The sequence below is a fragment of the Cherax quadricarinatus genome, chromosome 18 (genome assembly GCF_038502225.1).
Source record: "Cherax quadricarinatus isolate ZL_2023a chromosome 18, ASM3850222v1, whole genome shotgun sequence".
Taxonomy (NCBI): Eukaryota; Metazoa; Arthropoda; class Malacostraca; order Decapoda; family Parastacidae; genus Cherax; species Cherax quadricarinatus.
Genome location: NC_091309.1, coordinates 42,301,870 through 42,327,098, shown reverse-complemented (window position 1 = coordinate 42,327,098; position 25,229 = coordinate 42,301,870). Strand labels below are relative to the sequence as shown.

At 38.1% G+C, this 25,229-nt stretch overlaps 1 protein-coding gene across 1 annotated transcript in view; it reads right to left on the bottom strand.

Annotated features, from left to right (window-relative positions):
• The window catches only part of LOC128689512 (uncharacterized), a 316,845-nt gene that overhangs the window by 35,626 nt on the left and 255,990 nt on the right, over positions 1–25,229 (bottom strand). Inside the window, exons 16-19 of the mRNA XM_070086503.1 lie at positions 24,255–24,472; positions 18,404–18,470; positions 15,632–15,804; positions 1,161–1,363 (exon numbers count right to left, since the gene is read on the bottom strand). Coding sequence (XP_069942604.1) covers positions 1,161–1,363; positions 15,632–15,804; positions 18,404–18,470; positions 24,255–24,472 — 661 coding nt within the window. The remainder of the gene's footprint in view (positions 1–1,160; positions 1,364–15,631; positions 15,805–18,403; positions 18,471–24,254; positions 24,473–25,229) is intronic.

The following is a 25,229-nucleotide window of genomic DNA, read 5'->3' as shown; positions in this document are numbered from 1 at the left end:
TCAAGGTGTATCATACTCAGAAAACCTCTGTCTATACATGAAAATAACAACTGGCCACTCTATAACATAACAGACTTATCTGAGGTTCCTGGAGCTGTCTTGTCCAGTCGCCTGATATCTCAAGTTATGCAGGAATGCACATCCAACAATTTTGCCTCCTATTTGAGAGGTGTCAGCCCAATTTTAACCTCTAGAGCACGAAAAATTCTTCCCATTATTCACAACGTCTGTTATTCAATTCTAACAAAATGGCGACTAACCTCCCCAGCTGCAGGTTTCCCATTTTCGATAATATACTTCTTTTAAAAATACAATATAGGGCATCTATTTACCTATAAATTACCGTATTTCCGGAAAATATATACAGTATTTTCCACAATGGGAAGTTGAATGATAGTTTTAGCTATCGTTCATTTAGCAATCTAAACATTATCAGGAGCTTTCAGTGTTGCAGAAATGAGTTGAAAGTTCAAACAGAAAAGTTCAGTGGAACGTTTATAGGTCGAATGAGGTAGGAAATTCCAGGCAGACCAGTTGCGTCAGGCAGACCAGTTGCGTCAGTTAGACCAGTTGCGTCAGTTAGACCAATGCCAAGTACCAGGAAAGTAAGGACTGTGTATTAAAGTATTAGGAGACAGCCAGCCCATAGGCACTGATAATGCAGTAATGATCTAGTGAACATAACATTGTTGGTACGACAGTTATCAAAAATTCGGTCAGACTTCGATACGATATACAAGATTTTATTTTCTGAATGTAGATGTATCTACCAATTGTCTACAGAAAATTCGATAATATTAAGAAAACGGTCAACGGCAGACTCATTTAAAACTAAATGGAAACATCTATAGTTTATACAGATTAAGAGGTTTATCGTTCATCTATCTCACCTAACTCTTGAGCAGACGCAGAGGAATACATACATACACACATACACATCGTGTACTAAAAGCAGGTTGGTTGAACTGTTATCGTATATAACGAGACAAACGAAGACACAGTGATAGAGCTCACGACACCACAGCTACGTATATCATGTGAGAAGGAGAATTTGTGTCTAGTTCTCATTATCAGATGAGAGAGATGTTCCTGTTGCTACCCTTAATAACTACAAAACACAGCATTTACTCTTGCAAAACTGATCATTACAGAAGACTCACCTCTGACCATCACCATGAGTGATCAAGAAAGGCATCCTGATAGTGATAGTAGTTTTTGTCTTCTTTACAACAACTGGAGAACTTGCAATTTCTGGTTTTAATGGACTAGTAGCAACTTGCTGTGTCAGTTTCTTGCCACAGAACTTCGCGTTGCAACAAAAGGCTTCTGCATCGTACGTCTTTCCGGGTTCCAAACCTTTAAACTGTGAGAAAATTTTGGCTGTTTTTGAATAAATTCTCTATATTTAATTAACGTTTCAAATTATTGTTTTCTATTTGTAATGAGGTAAAGTAATATTATTAATGTTTATTATTAACACCAATTATCAAAATTTCTTACTACTACTACTAGTGATAATGATGATAATACAATAATAAAAATAATAATAATTTGAAAAATAATAATAATAATAATAATAATAATAATAATAATAATAATAATAATAATAACAATAATAATAATAATAATAATAAGTATGTTTAACATTTGCTGCCAGTGCCGTAAAGTTAATTCAAAACAACCACAGGAAGATGTTCCTCAAAATTCTCAATAGGACATCGACATCATGCCTAACCCTTCTAGGGTAGGGTAGGTGCCTGAGCCCGAGCCTTTAGCTCATAAGACTGTCATTCCCATTAGCCCCCTTGGGGCGGGGATGGCAGACCAGAGAGGCCTAGCTTGTGGCTAGGCCTGGGGACAGTTGGTCCCAAAGATGAGGAGGTACTTGTGCCTCCTCCCATGGGAGACTTAGGTCTCAGACACTCCCTAAAGAGGGAGCCAAGGTCGGGCCACCACTTGGAAAAGGCCCGGGCCGGGAGAATACCGGCGAATCTTTAATAATAATAATCTCAATAGGCAGAGGAGCTTGTGAACACCACCCACTTAAAAGGCTCAGGAACTGTAGAGAAACGCCTTCAAGAAGACCAAGAGTTGGAACACATCTCACTCAAACATCGTCTGGTAATTGGACACAGATCCAACTAATGTGACATTTTTATTGTGGCAATGTTTCTATCTTCAGGAGCTATGTCAACCCTTTGTAACGCTCTTGGAGAGTGAGAGGTTACTACAATAAAATGCCACATTATTTGCAATTGTGTCCATTTACCTAACATTTTGTCGGGTTTTCTACCATTTTTACAACTCAAATATCGTTAAAAAAATAATACGTTAGGCGAAATGGAAATTATGAAGAGTTAGTCTAGTCTAGTCAAAGATACGAACAGACTGAACTTGACATAGGCGAATTGATGGTACAATTCTTCTTGGCGGAAGAAATTTACTCTGAGTTGTTTTGCCTGCCTTGATGTCCATATATTTTCTATATGGAGCGTACCATAAAATAAAACTTACTATATGAGTCACTAACATATGGTGAAGACCTTTTCTATATAGCAAACTTGTTTTTGAGTTTGGAAATGATCAGTTAAATTTTGAAATCCAGGAGTTTGAAAAGAGGGCGCTGCTAGTACCCAAAATCCCAGCCTAATACGCCTATGAATTATTTTTTCCCGATGTTAGGGGAAGTGGTATGGTATTTTTTGATAATATATCTTGTAGTAGAGGAATATTTATGCGCAATTATCTTAAATTTCGCTGTGTTTATGATAAAAATTGCAAACTCCTAAGTAATTGAAGGTCATTTTGAGCCATTTGAGACCCTAACTAATTGCTCAATCAGAGTCAGCATGATGCACTGCAAGTTTACTAAAATTGGAACCTGCAGAGGCTCCCCAAAATAAGAATGATTCTACGTATGTTGGAAAAAAATTACAATAATAATAATAATAATAATAATAATAATAATAATAATAATAATAATAATAATAATAATAATAATATACAGAAACTCTCATGTAATTGCAGTAAAATAAAAATCATAATTTGGTAATAAAAAAAATTAATTTGCACCTACACAGCCCAAACGAAACCGAATATTGTACTCAGTACGATACTCTTATGATGAGAGTTTAAACCCAAATGAATAATCCTTACTCAAGTTATCTCTAATGAAATGATAAGTTGGAACTAACACACCAATAATAATGTGAATCTTTCTTTAAGCAAATTACACCCTATTGAAATTTTTAAGCTAATAACAAGTGTTCTCCAGTTATAGCATAGAAACTAATAATCTTAATTCATGTAATTATGTTGTAAATTTGACAAGTTAGCAGCATAACCCAAAGCTAACCTGATACTTTCTTTTCCATTAGATACATCAAAATTTTAAATTTCAAATAATTCAAACGAGGTATTTTAAAGTTATTCAGTTAGAAATATAACATAACTGTAATTTGCATATTCCAATAACAACAGTAAACTTTTCCTAAGATATACAATTGTTCACTGTTTGAAATGCTTAAAAGAGGCATTCTGAAGTTACCACATAAAAACCTTATAGAAAGACAGCAGTTCCATCCAGCACTACAGAAATCGTAGAAGTAGCAACAGTCGGGTAAAAATTAGCAAATGATGAACAGTACACTACACTGTGATACTAAACTAAAAACCTCCCTCAGAATGACTGAGTCTACACCTCCTTATTTAACTAACTTATAATAAGACGAGCTGTGAAGGATTGAAGGTCAGTCTTAAAGCAGCAGGTTTATTCCCGGCCGCAGCTACACAGAATGTTCTAGCTTACTTCTGGGCAGGTATTTATAATATGTTATAACATTACCTGCCATACCTATGTTTCTTGTAAGACCTGAGTTGTAGTCCCTTTGCCTCTTGAGGATCTCACAGTACAGCTACTTGGAATTGAGTGAGTTTTGAGGGTATAGGAGATGGAGGAATCCCAAATTGATGAACATCTCATTGGTCAAAAGAGAGGCATATTTAGGCGTTTCAAAAGAGGGATGGGCAGTTAAGAAATCAATATATTCAATTAAAGAGAGAAATAAAAAAAAGAATAAGAATAGCAAAAAGGGATTATGAGGGTAAAGTCGCAAGGGATTCGAAGACTTACTCGAAAGGGTTCTTTTGAGGTATACAGAAGTAAGATTAGGGACACGATAGACCCACTTAAGAGTAACTCATGTTAGATCACTGACAGTGTTAAGGAAATACTTCCTCTCAGTTTTTACTCAGGAAGATATTAGCGAAATTCCAGAAATAATTATGTAGAACAGGACGATAATAAACTATGCACTACTGGGGTAACTAGTGACATGGTCCTCAGATAAATAGAGAAATTAAATCCAAACAAATCCCCAGGCCCTGATGAATTGTTTCCAAGGGTTTCAAAGGAATGTAAAGAGGAACTTAGCAAACTTTGGCTAATCTTTTCAACATATCACTACAAACCGGCATAGTGCCAGACAACTGGAAAATGGTAAATGTAATACCTATTACAAGGCAGGTGATAGGTCCTTAGCTTCGAACTATAGACCATTAATCCTTACCTTCATAGTAGGAAAATTTATGGAATCAATAATTGCCGAGGCAATTCGTAGCCATCTTGAAAGGCATAAATTGACTAATGAATCTCAATACAGTTTTACAAAGGGGCGTTCCTGCCTTACGAATTTATTAACTTTTTTCACTAAAGTATTTGAGGAGGTAGATCATGGTAATGAATATGATATTGTGTATATGGATTTCATAAGGCTTTTGATAGAGTTCCACATTAGAGGATAATGAGGAAACTTAAGGCACACGGAATAAGAGTAGAAATTTTTTCTTGGGAAGAGGCATGGTTGACAAATAGGTGGCAGAGAGTTTGCATAAATGGGGAGAAATCAGAATGGAGGCACGTCACAAGCGGTGTTCCTCAGGGATCAATGTTAGGCCCGTTGTTGTTCACAATCTTCATAAACGACATAGATGAGGGAATAAATAGCGACATAAGCAAATTTGCTGATGACACCAAAATAGGCCGTCCAATTCATTCTATTGAGGACATTAGAGCACTCCAGGATGATTTGAATAGACTGATGCAGTGGTTGGAGAAGTAGCAGATACAGTTTAATATAGACAAATGCGAAGTTCTAAATGTTGGGAAGGATAATAACCATGCCACATATAAACTAAATAATGTAGATCTTAATACTACTGATTGCGAAAAAGATTTAGAAGTTCTGGTTAGCAGTAATCTAAAACCAAGACAGCAGTGCATTAGTGTTCGCAATAAAACTAACAGAATCCTTGGCTTCATATCAAGAAGCATAAATAATAGAAATTCTCAAGTTGTTCTTCAACTCTATACATCCTTGGTTAGGCCTCATTTAGACTATGCTGCACAGTTCTCGTCACCGTATTACAGAATGGATATAAATGCTCTGGAAAATGTACAGAGGAGGATGACAAAGATGATCCCATGTATCAGAAATCTTCCCTATGAAGACAGACTGAGGGCCCTGAATCTGCACTGTCTAGAAAGGCGAATTAGGAAAAATAGAAATAAATAAAGGGGATGTAAATACTGTGCTAAAAACATCTAGCCAAGACAGGACCTGACTAGCTTGTGCTAATAGGTCTGATGCCGTGCTTCTTCCTAAAGTGGATGTGACCTGAATAGGTGGGTCATTGGTCTAAACTGGGGGTTGACATGGACCTGCCTAGCATGGACCAGTAGACCTGCCCTGTTCCTTCTTTCTTATGTTCTTATGTTTACAGTGCTAGTCATGGCACTATGCCGGATGAGCGCCCCGGCATAATGCCATGACAAAAATCAAAGGCCTACAGTACAAGGGGATCTTTTTTCGTCAATGCATTATGGCTGGTAGCAGCCGTTAGCATGACGCCACGGCCTGCTACCCCTCTCCACAGTGACTCATCAGTGCTCACGTGGCTGCCGTGGTGAAAGGAAGTGTTTCACTTTCGTCTCTCATCCACCCCATCTTTTGTCCTGTGTTACCTTTGGTTTTAGGGCTATACATATTTGATTATGGGCAAAATGAAGTCTTTAACACCTTGAACTATAGTTCATATCATAGGGCTTTACAAATCTGGGCAACAGACGAAAGAAACTGTAGAGTGTGTTGGTGTGTGTGAACGTTCAGTGAGGAACTGGGTGCAGCATTTCAAGGTTGCTGGCAGCGTCGGACTGGCCCCTCGAAGAAGACATCTGTTCGTACCTTAACTGTGTTAAAGAAGTAGTTAGAGAGTACACCTTAGATAACTGCTAGAGAATTGAAAGAAAAGAACCCACATCTTATCTCAGAGATGTCTGTGAAAACTGTTAACAGATGTGTGTCAGAACTGGGCTACAGTAGTCACCGCCAGGTTAAGAAACCGATCCTCTTAAAGCCACAGAAGAAACGTAGGCTGGATTATGCAAAGAAATATCTTCACTGGAATCCTCAACATTGGTCTGAATTACTTTGGAGTGATGAAGCAACCTTCACTATCACCTGTAACCGTGGGGGACGTGTGTACAGTCCCAGAGGTAGTGACCCACTAGACCCAAGCTACGCCTGTGGGACCACCAAACACCCTGATTCACTCATGGTTTGGGGTGTTTCAGTGCTTTCCAAAAACTAGTATATGAACCAGTATAATTACCTGGAGTTATTGCGTAACAATTTACCTGAAGCGTTTGACAAGTGTGGGGCTACGGTTTTTATGAGGGACGGTGCACCGTGTCATACCGCCAAATCTGTAGTTAAATAGATTAACGACTATGAAGTGAGGTTCTTTTATAACTGGCCAGGCAGTTCCCCAGACCTAAACCTTATTGAGAACCTCTGGTCAACAGTGAAGCGAAGTTTACTGGGCAAGGATATCACTTTCCATCCTGCAGCTGGAGGCAGCTCTACATGAGGCATGGAATAATATACCTCCCCAAACCTCACAAATTTGTGTGCGAGTCTTCCTACATGGCTGAGGGATGTGACTATGCTTAAAGGATGCAGCACCAAGTATTAAATCCTCAGTAAGTGTGCAAATATATATATTACAATCTTTCATTGTTTGTATTTGTGTTTAGGTATGTATGTGGGGGAGGGGTGGCATAATGCCGTGACTAGCACTGTTGCTCGGGACCTGGGTTGACTTAGTGTCATTATGTCACACAACCTCATCTAAAACGACAAAAATCACAAAGTCTGAACAATGCTCTATGAACAGAGTAACACAGATTTACAAGAAGTATGTTTCAACTCACCAGCGAGACCACACTCTACTAACACAGAGTCTAAATAACGAACAAACAAACAGAAACGAGAGACGTGCTTCCCGAACCAGGAACAGATGGAGAGAGAGAGATGCTGGTCGAACAATACCAGCTATGGAGAGCGCAATATTTCTCAACTACAGGCCTCACATCAGGTGAGATCACGTGACTCGCCCATGCTACTCCAGCAACGGTGCGAGGTACAGCCTGACACAAACAAGCGAGAAGTAGTTAACAAGGCAGTTTGCTACGGCAAACAGCCAATCACAATTCTTCAACAGTGAGCACAGTGAGAAGTGTAATACGTTACATCCTACCTACATACATAGCAAGATAATAATAATAATATAAATAATAATAATAATAATATAAAGCAAGATATTTTAATTTTACCTATTAATGAAAATGTTGGCAATATAAAATTATATAAAAAAAATAAATACATGTATACATCAAATGTACATTATATACATGTGTCCCAGTCAGGACACATGTATACAATGATATTATTTGTGAATGTCTCCTTTTATCTGGTGTAATCATCCATTGCTGTTGCTGGGCTATTTTGCTCGAGGGAAAATTTGCTTTTTTATACCATTGTAACCATTAGTACTATTTAACTATTATAACCATTGTACCCTTTAAAGGTACCACCCTGAGAGCGGTACCATTAAGGGGTTGACACATAATTTTTCATCTTCTAAAATGTCATTTAAAATTTTCAACTAATCAACAGCAAATTTTCGATGATGTTGAAGGAAATGGTTCGTGCAACCGAGTGTGGCAAATAAATGCCCATATGTCAATTCGGTTACAATTTGAGAACGCCTCTTCTGACAGGATTTAAACTTCCATCACTTGTGAATTTTAGTAAAAAGAATGTTGGAATTGTTACCCGAGTGTCTAGGTGCCCATTTAACATGTTTTTTTAAGTAATGTGATATTTCTAGGTATCCCAAAGAGGTACCTTCAAAAATTTACCATAATTTATTTCTTCCTCATACTTTATGGTTTTATTTTCCTCATAACTCGAGAACGCTTCATCCAATCGGCTTCAAATTTTCAACACTTATGTACAGTAACGAGGACGAAATTCTAGAAAGAATTGGCGTGTTCACGTCTCTACTACCAGCGTTACTGTACCCATTCCGATCATCTTTCAACAACTCCGATAACTTCCAAATTATCAGTAGCGGAAATATAAGTGTTCGCAAAGTATTTAAAAAGTGCAACGACGGCGGAGTGAACTTCATATGTGTAAGAGGATTTTATATGTTAAATTTCTGTTGCTTTTAAACTATGTTAAATAAACATCAGTTTACCTCTACTGAAAGGTTCAATATTAAACAGCTAATGCATCTTAGGGCCGGGAAAGTACCTTTAATTTTTTTATTAACACATCGGCCGAATCCCACCATGGCAGTGTGGCCCGAAAAAGAAAAACTTTCATCATCATTCACTCCATCACTGTCTTGCCAGAGGGATGCTTTACGCCCATCTGGCAAAACACCCCCTCCTTCAGAATGTAGATTCAAGTCCAGCCTGCTGGTTTCCCTGAATCCCTTCATAAATGTTACTTTGCTCACACTCCAACAGCACATTAAGTATTAAAAAACATTTGTCTCCATTTACTCCCATCAAATACTCTCACGCATGCTTGCTGGAAGTCCAAGACCCTCGCACACAAAACCTCCTTTAACCCCTCCCTCCAACCCTTCCTAGGCCGTCCCCTACCCCACCTTCCCTCCACTACAGATTTATACACTCTCGAAGTCAATCTGTTTTGTTCCATTCTCTCTACATGTCTGAACCACCTCAGCAACCCCTCCTCAGCTCTTTGGATAATAGTTTTGGTAATCCCAATCCTTCTCCTAATTTCCAAACTACAATTTCTCTACATTATATTCACACCACACATTGCCCTCAGACATGACATCTCCACTGCCTCCAGCATTCTTCTCGTTGCAGCATTCATCACCCATGCTTCACACCCATACAAGAATGTTGGTACAACTATACTCTCATTACTCTCATACATTCCCCTCTTTGCTTCCACAGACAAAGTTCTTTGTCTTCACAGACTCCTAAGTGCACCACTTACGCTTTTCCCCTCATCAGTTCTATGATTCACCTCATCCTACATAGTCTCATCTGCTGACAAGTCCACTCCTAAATATCTGAATACATTCACCTCCTCCATAACTCTCCCTCCAATCTGATCCAGTCTTTCGTCACCTAATCTTTTTATCCTCATAACCTTACTCTTTCTAATATTCACTTTAAATTTTCTTCTCTTACATACACTACCAAATTCATTCACCAACCTCTGCAACTTCTCTTCAGAATCTTCCAAAAGCACAATGTCATCAGCAAAAAGCAGCTGTGACAACTCCAACTTTGTGTTTGATTCTTTATCTTTTAACTTCACGCCTCTTGCCAAGACCCTCGCATTCACTTCTCTTACAACCCCATCTATAAATATACTGAACAACCACGGTGACATCACACATCCTTGTCTAAGGCCTACTTTTACTGGGAAATAATCTCCTTCTTTCCTACATACTCTAACCTGAGCTTCACTATCCTCGTAAAAACTCTTCACTGCTTTCTATAACCTACCTCCTACACCATACACCTGCATCATCTGCCACATTGCCCCCCTATCCACCCTGTCATATGCCTTTTCTAAATCCATAAATGCCACGAAAACCTCTTTACCCTTATCTAAATACTGTTCACCTATATGTTTCACTGTAAACACTTGGTCTACACACTCTCTACCTTTCCTAAAGCCTCTTTGTTCATCTGCTATCCTACTCTCCGTCATATTCTTCTTTCAATAATAACTCTACCATACACTTTTCCAGGTATACTCAACACACTTATTCTCCTATAATTTTTGCACTCTCTTTTATCCCTTTTGCCTTTATACAAAGGAACTATGCATGCTCTTTGCAAATCTTTAGGTACTTTACCCTCTTCCATACATTTATTAAATAATAGCACCAACCACTCCAAAACTATATCCCCTCCTGCTTTTAACATTTCTATCTTTATCCCATCAATCCCAGCTGCCTTACCCCCTTTCATTCTACCCACTGCCTCACGAACTTTCCCAACACTCACAATTGGCTTTTCCTCACTCGTACAAGATGTTGTTCCTGGTTGTCCTATCCACGAAATCATAGCTTCCCTATCTTCATCAACATTTAACAATTCCTCAAAAATTTTCCGCCATCTTCCCAATATCACTGCCAGATAGAGAACATCCTATACAAGTGGTAAATACCACGGATTATATAATCAGTACTCTTCACAGGACTCAAAGAATGACTCTCCCACAGAGGGTCCGTCGTTTTATACATAAAGATGATTACCATCGACCCATGATATTGAGGAACCTCCCTGATGAAGAAGATTGGGTAACACCAGAACCCTTCTATGTATACTGAGAAAATCATCGCCCCCAATTAGGGAGACATCTTATATAACAATCTAATGTAAAAATTATGCTACTTACCATGGCTGGACACCACCTGTAAGAAGCCATTGTTGCGTCATTCCATAAACTGGCCAGAAAATTTTTGCCTTTATTGTCGCATAAATATCCGTTGTGCAATCGCCAAAAAAAAAAAAAAAAAGAAAAAAAAAAAGCAATTGCAACTGGTATAATTACTACCAATTCAGAGTTATGTACTTATATATCTGTTATATCTATGTGACTCTGATGGGTTAGTATTATACCCCTTAAAGAATATCTTATTATCTCACATACACTTTTTAAATTACACCAAAGTGGTTGGGCCACTTACCTTTTATATCCCACCTCTCTCCCCCCTCCCACCCTTTTCCAAAATTTCTATCCTTACCCATCCTTCTTCCTTACCCATCTCACCAAAGCTCTGGTCTGGATACCGATACCGATACCGATACCAATATCACTAGCTCTCCATTGAATAACTCTCCTCTTGTATTTTTAACTCTCAGATCCATTTGTTCTCTTGGCTTCCTCAACTTATTAATCTCACTACAAAACTTTTTCTTATTTTCAAGAAAATTTGTTGATAACATCTCACCCACTCTTTCATTTGTCTTCTTTTTATATTGCTTCACCACTCTCTTAACATCTCTTTTTCTCTCCATATACTCTTCCCTCCTTGCATCACTTCTACTTTGTAAAAATCTCTCATATGCTAACTTTTTCTCCCTCAATACCCTCTTTACATCATCATTCCACCATCGCTCTTCTTCCCTCCCGCACCCACTTTCCTGTAACCACAAACTTCTGCTGAGCACTCTAACACTACATTTTTAAACATACCCCATACATCTTCAACCCCATTGCCTACACTCTCACTTGCCCATCTATCCTTCAATAGTTGTTTATATCTTACCCTAACTGCTTCCTCTTTTAGTTTATACACGTTTACCTCTCTCTTACTTCCTGCTTCTATTTCCCTTGTATCCCATCTAACTTTTACTCTCACTGTAGCTACAACTAGAAACTGATCTGATATATCTCTGGCCCCTCTATAAACATGTACATCCTGAAGTCTACTCGACAGTCTTTTATCTACCAATACATAGTCCAACAAACTACTGTCATTTCGCCTTACATCATATCTTGTATACTTATTTACCCTCTTTTTCTTAAAATGCGTATTACCTATAACTAGACCCCTTTCTATTCAAAGTTCAATCAAAGGGCTCCCATTATCATTTACACCTGGCACCCGAAACTTAGCTACCACACCCTCTCTAATTTTTTCTACTTCTTTAGCACTTAGGTCCCCTACCACAATTACTCTCTCACTTGGTTCAAAGGTTCCTGTACATTCGCTTAACATCTCCCAAAATCTCTCTCTCTCTCCTCTACACTCCACTCTTCTCCAGGTGCATACACGCTTATTATGACCCATTTTTCACATCCGACCCTTATTTTAATCCACATAATCCTTGAATTTACACATTTATATTCCCTCTTCTCTTTCCATAACTGGTTCTTCAACATTATTGCTACCCCTTCCTTAGCTCTAAGTTTCTCAGATACTCCTGACTTAATCTCATACATTTCTCTCGACCGAAACTCCCCTACCCCCTTCAGCTTTGTTTCACTTAGGGCCAGGACATCCAACTTCTTTTCATTCATAACATCAACAATCATCTCTTTCTTATCATCCGCACTACATCCACACACATTCAAGCATCCCAGTTCTATAAAGTTTTTCTTGTCATTTTTAGTAAATGTGTACAGGAGAAGGGGTTGCAATCCCATTGCTCCCGGCATTTTAGTCGCCTCATACGACACACATGGCTTACGGAGAAAGGATTCTCTTGCACTTCCCCATGGACAAAAGAGACAAAGAAAGAAAAAAATCAAGAACAAGAGCTATTAAGAAAAAGAAGAAAAATCTAGATGTATGTATGTATATGTATGCATGTGCATGCCTGTGTAGTGTGACCTAAGTGTAAGTAGAAGGAGCAAGATATACCTGCGATCCAGGGTGTTTATGAGACAGAAAAAGACACCAGCAATCCTACCATCATGTAAAACAGTTGCAGGTTTCTGCTTCCCACTCACCTGGCAGGACATTAGTACCTCCCTGGGTGGTTGCTGTCTACCAACCTACTAACTATCTATTGAATTGAATTTTTAGGCAAATTTATTGATGCAGTAAAACAGTATAACACTTGGTATAGACGATGCATTCTGTAAGGATGATGACCCATAAGTTACAGATACCTCAGAAAACAAGGCAGCTTCTTCAAAAGCCATGTTTAATTCCTAGTGCTGGGCGCACCAGTGAGCCTCAGGCATAGTTTCCCGAATATTCTTCATCACCAGAGATACTATATTCAGCGCAACTGACAAAATTAAGCGAAAATATATACACAAAAAAGTCACAGCTAGTAGGATTCGCTTGTTTCTGCGATATGCATTGAATATATAATCGCACGTGAGGCCAGAACTTACAGGAGGAGAATGAAATAGCTGGAGATCATGCCTGAGACTCACTGGTTTTCTCTGTGGCCGGAAGAAACATGACTTGGAAACAAGGTAAATAGCGTTTTGATGCATCTGTAGTTAAGTAGTTTACGGCGTCACTCGTGGGAGCTAAGCCACACTCGTGGATAGCGAACAACGTGGCTTAGAATCCTGCTGGCTGTAATATTTCTGGTCATATGTGCAAGACAAGCCACGGGGGATGGAAAGCTTCAGCTCAAGTTCCTTCACACTTTGTGCATCATCAGGAGCAATGTAATGTTGCAAGAGTAGCAACAAAAGAAATGATGGGGAGTCCTCTCAGAGTAAGATAGCGTGGTGACATGAGCCAGCTTCTCTCAGACATGAGAGGCACCGGTTCATCTGCAAGCCAAGCACTCACCCTCCCCACCCCTCCCCATATGGGGTAGGGGAGAAGAGGACCTCCGAGTTTACAGAAAACCGGAAACAGAAAAATAGATGGAACAGCCAGCCCTAAGAGCCATCTAATTGCCATCATCAGGTCAGGCAATTCTTTAGGTTCAATCCTGTAGAAATTATTCCTAGCTGACAACAAGTCTTTCTCAACAAAATCCCTGGATATCTCAGTTTTGTGGCTATGTTTCAAATCTTACAAATTTCATTTTCTAAATACTTGGGGCTGCAAATATTCAAGGCTCTCGGGAACATTGTAAGGAACGCACTCATTTTAACCCAAGACTCATGATTGGAATAACAGTGAATACCTGACAACAGACTGGTTGACTTCCTGTAAATTGTAAATTTGAATCTTCTGTCAATTTGAATCTTCATTACGGTCGCAATGCTTGTAATTCCATGATACCAGGTTTTTTAATTACATAAGGAAACTTAACAATGAAAAACTTAACAAATCAAAGGTACCTCACGGAAAAAAAGAACAACACGAATTTATAAAGTAAAATTAGCAGATTGTCACCTAATTACTGTAGTAGGAATCAAAACTTTCCTCAGTGTAGAATGCATCAAGTGATGAAAGTTTGAACCCGATCAGACCCGGATTTTGTTAATAATTACATGTAAACTGTAATCACTGTAACTCTACTTACAGAGCATCATTGTTGGACTAAACATTCTCAAATTATAAATGGAAAAAACTTGTTGAATAAACAAAAACAGTCAACCACTTAATTATAGGTACACCTTCGGGGATATCTACCAGTCTTAAAAAACATCGACTTCTACATACAGTAACTGTATAAACATGTTCAGCTGTCAATGTTATCTCATTTTTTCTCTTCCTTGAAGCTTTTAGCAACTTTACTGTACCAAAAATGTTATTTATAACTTATAAAATCCTTCTGCAAATTAAAATTATCATCACTTATTTCAAAACACTTCTAAAAAGTCTGATGAGAATAATACCATGACTGAAATTATTTAGAAAAAATTTCAGAAAATAATTATGCTATAATAACATAAACTATTCAACTCTTTTATTTATAATTTTATAATTATGAAAAAATATTGCATTTTCACTCATTACTCAAAATCGACACCATGCCCAGCCCCTCTAGGGTAGGGTAGGTGCCTGAGCCCGAGCCTTTAGCTCATAAGACTGTCATTCCCATTTGCCCCCTTGGGGCGGGGATGGCAGACCAGAGAGGCCTAGCTTGTGGCTAGGCCTGGGGACAGTTGGTCCCAAAGATGAGGAGGTATTTGTGCCTCCTCCCATGGGAGACTTAGGTCTCAGACACTCCCTAAAGAGGGAGCCAAGGCCGGGCCACCACTTGGACAAGGCCCGGGCCGGGAGAATACCGGCTAATCTTTAACTAACTAACTAACTCATTACTCAATTCCTGTTATTTAATCATCAGATTATTATTATTATGATAATAATCATGCCTAAAGAAATTCTTCCTCATTTACAGCTTACCTCTTTACCAATAATATTAATAATAATTTGTAATTACTATACCATAACAAAATAGTGCATGGGAAAATAATATGCAATATATTTGTAACTACATATAAACAATAATTATCATTATTAATCAACTCAATGATTTAAAATCAGTGATCACCTTCAAAAAAGTTGCTAATGTTCGTGGAACCTGGTTATAAACTTACTCAAAAAGCGGAGTATATCACAAAGCCTAACAATTATATAACTGTCAATTCAGCTTCCCATTATACACATGTTTTGAAAATTTGCTTAGCAAATTGATTTTTAAGTGTATAATACTTGAACAATAATTTATAATCTTAATGATGAATATAGTTAGGTTGTCTTAAGTACAACGAAAAATAACACAATGATTAGAAACTTACTGTGCTAAGAAAACAATATTCTGTTAACAATGTACGAAATACGAATCAGAGATTTTTACCTTACAGTTTATGGGAGAACTCTGATTGGCATGCTCAGTGCATGATTGGTTTCTTTTACCGAGAGACAATGTACAGTTACGTAGAACTCCGCCGGGATCAGTTGGCAGATGGATGAACAGAACTACTTGTAAGGGTCCTCGAAGAGATGCGATGGACTCTGGGGCACTTGGCTCTGTGGTAGATAATTAGTAGTAATTTACTAACATTAATACAAATTAATGTATGAGAACACACAAACACACACACACACAAACGTATATATGTATATATATATATATATATATATATATATATATATATATATATATATATATATATATATATATATATATATATATATATATATATATATATATATATATGCAAAACAACCACTCTGAAAGAATAGAGAAATTCCAAGCGCTTTCGTGACTACTCACATTATCAAGGATAATGTGAGTAGTCACGAAAGCGATGGCATCGTAAAGCGGGGGTTCACCGTACATGTATATATATATATATATATATATATATATATATATATATATATATATATATATATATATATATATATATATATATATATATATATATATATATATATATGCAATAAGATCACAGTAAACAGGTGATTTCAGAATATGCAAAACAACCACTCTGAAAGAATAGAGAAATTCCAAGCGCTTTCGTGACTACTCACATTATCAAGGAACTATAATGTAATGTGAGTAGTCACGAAAGCGCTTGGAATTTCTCTATTCTTTCAGAGTGGTTGTTTTGCATATATATATATATATATATATATATATATATATATATATATATATATATATATATATATATATATATATATATGTTTATAGAGGGGCCACAGATATATCAGATCACTTTTTAGTTGTACCTACACTGAAAGTAAAAGGTAAATGGGATACAAGGAGAATAGAAGCATCAGGGAAGAGAGAGGTGAAGGTTTATAAACTAAAAGAGTAGGCAGTTAGGGTAATTATAAACAGCTATTGGAGGATAGATGGGCTAATGAGAGCATAGGCAATGGGGTCGAAGAGATATGGGGTAGGTTTAAAAATGTAGTGTTAGAGTGTTCAGCAGAAGTTTGTGGTTACAGGAAAGTGGGTGCGGGAGGGAAGAGGAGAGTGGGTGGAATGATGATGTAAAGAGAGTAGTAAGGGAGAAAAAGTTAGCATATGAGAAGTTTTTACAAAGTAGAAGTGATGCAAGGAGAGAAGAGTACATGGAGAAAAAGAGAGATGTTAAGAGATTGGTGAAGCAATGTAAAAAGAGAGCAAATGATGGAGTGGGTTAAATGTTATAAAAAAAAATTTGTTGAAAATAAGAAAAAGTTTTGGAGTGAGATTAACAAGTTAAGGAAGCCTAGAGAACAAATGGATTTGTCAGTTAAAAATAGGAGAGGAGAGTTGTTAAATGGAGAGTTAGAGGTATTGGGAAGATGGAGGGAATATTTTGAGGAATTGTTAAATGTTGATGAAGATACGGAAGCTGTGATTTCTTGTATAGGGCAAGGAGGAATAACATCTTGTAGGATGTTGTGAATGTGATGAAAGTTCGTGAGGCAGTAGGTAAAATGAAAGGGGGTAAAGCAGCTGGGATTGATGGGATAAAGATAGAAATGTTAAAAGCAGGTGGGGATATAGTTTTGGAGTGGTTGGTGCTATTATTTAATAAATATATGGAAAAGGGTAAGGTACCTAAAGATTGGCAGAGAACATGCATAGTTCCTTTGTATAAAGGCAAAGGGGACAAAAGAGAGTGCAAAAATTATAGGGGGATAAGTCTGATGAGTATACCTGGTAAAGTGTATGGTAGAGTTATTGTTGAAAGAATTAAGAGTAAGACGGAGAATAGGACAGCAGATGAACAAGGAGGCTTTAGGAAAGGTAGTGGGTGTGTGGACCAGGTGTTTACAGTGAAACATATAAGTGAACAGTAAGGCTAAAGAGGTTTTTGTGGCATTTATGGATTTGGAAAAGGTGTATGACAGGGTGGATAGGGGGGCAATGTGGTAGATGTTGCAGGTGTATGGTATAGGAGGTAGGTTACTGAAAGCAGTGAAGAGTTTTTACGAGGATAGCGAGGTAAGAAAGAGGGAGATTATTTCCCAGTAAAAGTAGGCCTTAGACAAGGATGTGTGATGTCACCGTGGTTGTTTAATATATTTATAGATGGGGTTGTAAGAGAAGTAAATGCGAGGGTCTTGGCAAGAGGTGTGGAGTTAAAAGAATCACACATAAAGTGGGAGTTGTCACAGTTGCTCTTTGCTGATGACACTGTGCTCTTGGGAGATAGTGATGAGAAGTAGCAGAGGTTGGTGGATGAATTTGATTGGGTGACCTGCACTGTACAAAGGAATGAACTAGAGAGGAGCTTGAATTAAATGATCCACGATGATTGAAAACTTAAAACAAGTAATTCAGAGAATAAACGTATATAATGGTTTCTGAGGCTTATGCAGTATGTTGTGCTAAAAACCAACTAACTTGTTAAATAAGACTGTGAATGATAAGTGTATAACGTCGTGATGAATAATGTGTACATGACGTCATGCAGAAAAAGGAAGACATTATTACATTATTTATGCACTTCCTTGGAACTAACTAGTCAGGGAGTGATACAGAGATGAAGCTATATATTGCAAACCTGTCTTTAACCATCTGATGTATTGTGTAAAACTGCAAAAATACAGTGGTTGTCTTCACGGCACTTTTACGATTAAAAATTAAGCTCTATGTTATCAATGAAAAAATTACAATACTCACGTCTCATCCTCAGCTCAATGGAGGCAGCAGTTGCTTCACTTTTACCAAACGAATTTATTACCTCTACCTAGTTAGAGAAACAAATGCCTTAGTTTGATATACATATTAAAAATTGTATTATTCCCTTCAAAATATATAAAAATGTCCATCTTAATACAGTATTTGACATGTACCTGTTACATTAGTATTATTATTACTTAAATATTAACAATCAATAATTTTAAATGAAAAGTGACACATGGACGAGCAGGCTTGTAAACTAACACATGACCAAGCAATCTTATTCGCAGAGCGACACACGACCAAGCAATCTTTCTTGCAGAGCGACACATGACCAAGTAATCTTACTTGAAGAGCGACACATGTCTAAGTAATCTTACTTGCAAAGCAACACATGACCAAGCAATCTTACTTGCAGAGCGACACATGAACATGCAGTCTTGCAGAGCGACGCATGACCAAGCAGTCTTACTTGCAGAGTGACACATGACCAAGTAATTTTCCTTGCAGAGCGACACATTACCAAGCAATCTTACTTGCAAAGCGACACATGACCACGCAATCTGACTTGCAAAGCGACACATGACCAAGCAATTTTACTTGCAGAGCGACACACGACCAAGCAATCTTATTTGCAGAGCGACACATGACCAAGCAATCTTGCAAAGCGAAACATGACCAAGCAATCTTACTTGCAGAGCGACACATGACCAAGCAATCTTACTTGCAGAGCGACACATGACCAAGCAATCTTACTTGCAGAGTGACACATGACCAAGCAATCTTGCAGAGCGACACATGACCAAGCAATCTTACTTGCAGAGCGACATATGACCAAGCAATCTTACTTGCAGTAAGACACACGACCAAGCACTCTTATTTGCAAAGAGACACATGACCAAGGAATCTTACTTGCAGAGCGAACACTTTACCAAGCAATCTTACTTACAGAACGGCACATGACGGAGCAATCTTACTTGCAGAGAGACACATAACTAAGCAATCTTACTTGCATAGCGATACATGACCAAGCAATCTTACTTGCCGAGCGACACATGACCAAGCAATCTTACTTACAGAGCGACATATGACCAAACAATCTTACTTGCAGAACGACACATGACCAAGCAATCTTACTTGCAGAGTGACACATGACCAAGCAATTTTACTTACAGAGTGACACATGACCAAGCAATCTTACTTGCAGAGCGATACATGACGAAGCAATCTTACTTGCAAAGCGACACATGACTAAGCAATCTTACTTGCAGAGCGACACATGACTAAGCATTCTTACTTTCAGAGCAATACACGACCAAGCAATCTTATTTGGAGAGCGACAAATGACCAAGCAATCTTGCTGCTCGACACATGACCAAGCAAACTTGCTTGCAGAGCGACACAAGACCAAACACTCTTATTTGCAAAGCGACACATGACCAATCAATCTTACTTGCAGAGTGACACATGACCAATCAATCTTACTTGCAAAGCGACATATGTTCAAGCAATCTTATTTGCAGAGCGACACATGACCAAACAATCTTACTTGCAAAGCGACATATGACCAAGCAATCTTACTTGCAGAGCGACACATGATCAAGCAATCTTACTTGCAGAGCAACACATGATCAAGAAATCTTGCAGAGCGACACATGACCAAGCAATCTTACTTGCAGAGCGACCCATGACCAAGCAATCTTACTTGCAAAGCGACACATGACCAAGCAATATTACTTGCAGAACGATACATGACCAAGCAATCTTACTTGCAGAGCGACACATGGCCAAGCAATCTTGCAGAGCGACACATGACCAAGCAATCTTACTTGCAAAGCGACACATAACCAAGCAATATTACTTGCAGAACGATACATGACAAGCAATCTTACTTGCAGAGCGACACATGACCAAGCAATCTTACTTGCAAAGCGACACATGACCAAGCAATCTTACTTGCAGAGCGACACATAACCAAGCAATCTTACTTGCAGAGCGACACATGACCAAGCAATCTTACTTGCAGAGTGACACATGACCAAGCAATTTTGAAGAGCGTCACATGACCAAGCAATCTCAATTGCAGAGCGACACATGACCAAGCAATCTTACTTGCAGAGTGACACATGACCAAGCAATCTTGAAGAGCGTCACATGACCAAGCAATCTTACTTGCAGTGTGACACATGACCAAGCAATCCTACTTGCAAAGCGACACGTGAGGAGTAATCTATTTAAGTGACACAAAAACTAAGAATCTTACATATTCAGTGTCATATAAACGACCAGTCTTAATTGTAAGAATGACACATAAACGATCAGTTTTGCTTGTAAAGAATGCGGTCTAATTTGTAAAGCACACATAAAGAAGCAGACTTGTAAAGTGGCACATGGACGAGCAATATTGTAAAGTGACATATGAGCAAGGTTACTTGTAAAGTGACATATGAACAAGCAAACTTACTTGTAAAGTAACACATAAACAAGCAAACAATTGTAAAATAACACTTGAACAAACAAGACTTACTTGTTAAGTAATACATGAAGAAGCAAGACTTTCTTGTAAAGTAATACACGAAAAAGCACATTTACTTGTAAAGTTACATATGAATGAGCATTCCTAATTGCAAGCTAATGGGAGATAGTGTCTTTGAATGTAAATTACATATTAAATCAAAAGCGAAAATTAACAACAGTTATGAGCATCTTGCTTCTTTCTTACTAAATATAGAGAAGTACCACCTTTATGGCTGGACTGGAAACCCTCATCCTCTGAGAAGACAATACACGCACCTCAGGGAAAACTCAAGGTTCTCCCCGGAGCTGTTTGAATATTTTCTTCTCCTCTCTCTCTCTCTCTCTCTCTCTCTCTCTCTCTCTCTCTCTCTCTCTCTCTCTCTCTCTCTCTCTCTCTCTCTCTCTCTCTCTCTCTCTCTCTCTCTCTCTCTCTCTCTCGCTCTCTCGCTCTCTCGCTCTCTCTCGCTCTCTCTCGCTCTCTCTCGCTCTCTCTCGCTCTCTCTCGCTCTCTCTCGCTCTCTCTCGCTCTCTCTCGCTCTCTTTCGCTCTCTCTCGCTCTCTCTCGCTCTCTCTCGCTCTCTCTCGCTCTCGCTCGCTCTCTCTTGCTCTCTCTCTCTTGCTCTCTCTCTCTTGCTCTCTCTCTCTTGCTCTCTCTCTCTCTCTCTCTCTCTCTCTCTCTCTCTCTCTCTCTCTCTCTCTCTCTCTCTCTCTCTCTATATATATATATATATATATATATATATATATATATGTCGTGCCGAATAGGCAGAACTTGCGATCTTAGCTTAAATACCAACGATCATCTTGCCATATAGGACAAGTGAAAATTTGTGTATGCAATAATTTCGCCAAAATCATTCTGAACCTAACGAAAAATATATATTTCACTGTGTTTGTTTAGTATTAAATTACTGTAAACAAATCTAAAATATATTTAGTTGAGTTAGGCTAAGATAAATTGCTCTTGTTATAATAAGGTTAGGTAAGTTTTCTAAGATTCCTTTGGTGCGAATTTAAAATTTTTTACATTAACATTAATGAAAAAAATATATCTTTAAACTTATAAGAGAAAATTTTAGAAAGGACTTAATTTTAAATGAGTTCCTGCTAATTGACCAGTTTTACATATTCGGCACGACATATATATATTCTTTCTTTCTTTCAACACACCGGCTGTATCCCACCAAGGCGGGGTGGCCCAAAAGGAAAAACGAAAGTTTCTCCTTTTACATTTAGTAATATATACAGGAGAAGAGGTTACTAGCCCCTTGCTCCCGGCATTTTAGTCGCCTCTTACAACACGCATGGCTTACGGAGGAAGAATTCTGTTCCACTTCCCCATGGAGATAAGAGGAAATAAACAAGAATAAGAACTAGAAAGAAAATAGAAGAAAACCCAGAGGGGTGTGTATATATGTGCTTGTACATGTATGTGTAGTGTGACCTAAGTGTAAGTAGAAGTAGCAAGACGTACCTGAAATCTTGCATGTTCATGAGACAGAAAAAAGGACACCAGCAATCCTACCATCATGTAAAACAATTACAGGCTTTCGTTTTACACTCACTTGGCAGGACGGTAGTACCTCCCTGGGCGGTTGCTGTCTACCAACCTACTACCTATAACATATATATATATATATATATATATATATTATATATATACATATATATATATATATATATATATATATATATATATATATATATATATATATATTGCATTAAAATTATGACAAACTTTACATAATTACCATGTCTTTAACTACACTGCAAAAAAGTCAGTCACGAAGATCTCGTTTGATGAAGATGATAATAATAATAATAATAATAATAATAATAATAATAATAATAATAATAATAAGAAGAAGAAGAAGAAGAAGAAGAAGAAGAAGAAGAAGAAGAAGAAGAAGAAGAAGAAGAAGAAGAAGAAGAAGAAGAATTATAGACAGGTGTTGGAATATCTGAATGACCAGTAGAGGTGTGTAGATGACAACACTGCCTCACAATGCTGAGAAGTCTCTGCGAGTTCACACACTGGAAGTTCTTCCCTACAGATGATTCACATCTAGAGGAGCTTCTTGTTAAAGACTCTGCACACCTAGCGAAGCTCCTCGTTAAAAAATCTCACTTCAATGTAAACTTATCTATGCAATACTCGTACATCTATGGACGCTTTTCCTTACAGTAGTCTTAAATCTAGCGAAGTTCATCCTGTACAATATTATTACAATTACGTTAGCTTTTTCAGTACGATGTTATAGCACCAAAGGAATTTTTCTCCTCGAGTATTTTCATTCACACGAAAGTTTTCAATTACGGAGGCCTGGTCACAGACCGGGCCGCGGGGGCGTTGACCCCCGAAACTCTCTCCAGGTAAACTCCAGGTAATCCTTTAAAAATCTTCATTTAAAGTTTCATTCAGCTAAGAAAGTTTCTTTGTACAGTATTCTCAAAGACAAGGAAGTTTTGCCTGACAGTATTCTCAGACCTAGGGAAGTTTTTTTCCGACGTAATTCCCGCACCCAGGAAATCTTTCTCTCTTCCAAAAATTTTGAAGTAATTTAGGGACTAACTATTTGTCTTATCATCGTACATAACCTCACATCTGTTAACAGATCATTAACTTTTATACATGGAAATATAAACACAAATGCAGTTTCACCCACACAGTGGGCTTTTTCAAGTCACACACGGATCTACCTGGGGTTGGAAGGTACGAGAGTATTTATAGTCATGTTCAGAATGTTGAGGTCAGGTGGAGAATGTTGCATCTGATGATCTACCGGGTGGAGTTATAAAGTCTTGGGTAGCTTGGCAGGGGTACCCAAGCTACCCAAGACTTTATAACCCCACCCGGTAGATCATCAGATGCAACATTCTCCACCTGACCTCAACATTCTGAACATGACTATAAATACTCTCGTACCTTCCAACCCCAGGTAGATCCGTGTGTGACTTGAGAAAGCCCACTGTGTGGGTGAAACGTTGTCAATAAAGGATCACATTATACTGCATTTGTGTTTATATTTCCATTGTGTCGGTATTTTATACCATTTATTTCCAACTTTTATACATAAAGTTACGTCACCCTTTACCTGATATTTTCATGACTTGTTCTCATAATTCTTATCCCGGAGTCTCCTCTGATCAATTTTGTGTCAGTTTTTATTCCTAGAATAAAAATTTCTACTGCCTCGTTTTATTTTCTCTTTCCGCTTTTAATTTTGTGGCATAAACTACCAATATGCAGTAATATTTTCTTACATCTGTCTTCAGTTAAAAAGAAAAAAAAATGGCTTTTGGTGATGCTCATTTGATAATAAATATAACTTACCTGGAATGTGTAATTTTTTTCTGTGGATAACTGACTGATGGTATGGCAGCGATCAAACACTAACGACGTGGTGCACTTTACTGGTCCTAAGCGTTTTCCATCATAATTACTATAGTATCCAGTGATGGCACCATTGCTAGGGCAGGGATCATTCCAAAACATCTGAACTGTATTACTGTCTCTCACAGCACTCGTCAGGTTTTGCACAGGTGGTGGTTCTGAAGATGAACATAAAATTATGGTATACACGAGAACAGTAATATGTAGCAGTCTATGTAAGCTGTAACTCATGTGGTTCATGATAACTGTGAACTGTAGCAGTGATAAATGGTTTAGAAACCCGATAAATTGAAGAATGAGACACTTATACAACATATGGATATCTTTACTGAGGAAACGTTTTGCCAGACAGTGGCGAAACACCTGTCAGACACAGGAATATCACGGGATCTTGATAGAAGGAATTCTTTGACACTTGTCCAACCTTCGGACGAAGACCTACTTACACTAGTGGATGGTTCCACTGTGATCCCGCCTCTTCCTACTTCTACTCACCTAACTACAGTATATAATCCACTTCTCCGACCATATGCTGTACTTTCTTCAAGAGTGATGGACTGAACACATCGACTCTAGGCTGATGGACTGATTACCTCAAACTCCTCTTCTCTTTACACCGTTTTTCTTTTTATTGGACTGATGAAGCCACTGTCTGGCGAAACGTTGCATCGATAAAGATTCCCATATGTTTCATAAGTATCTCACTGTACATATAAGATGTACATCTTGTTACATGACAACAATAACCTGTATCAGAATGTATACTCAGATAAGCTGCAGATCTTGTGATACAGAGATAGAAGCTTGTGGCAGCGTAGTTAAGCTGTGTGTCGTGTGACGCATCACAACAGTTACTTGTGGCAGTGTGTGTGCCGATGCATATTTATACATCTGCACACACACATGCCTACAAAA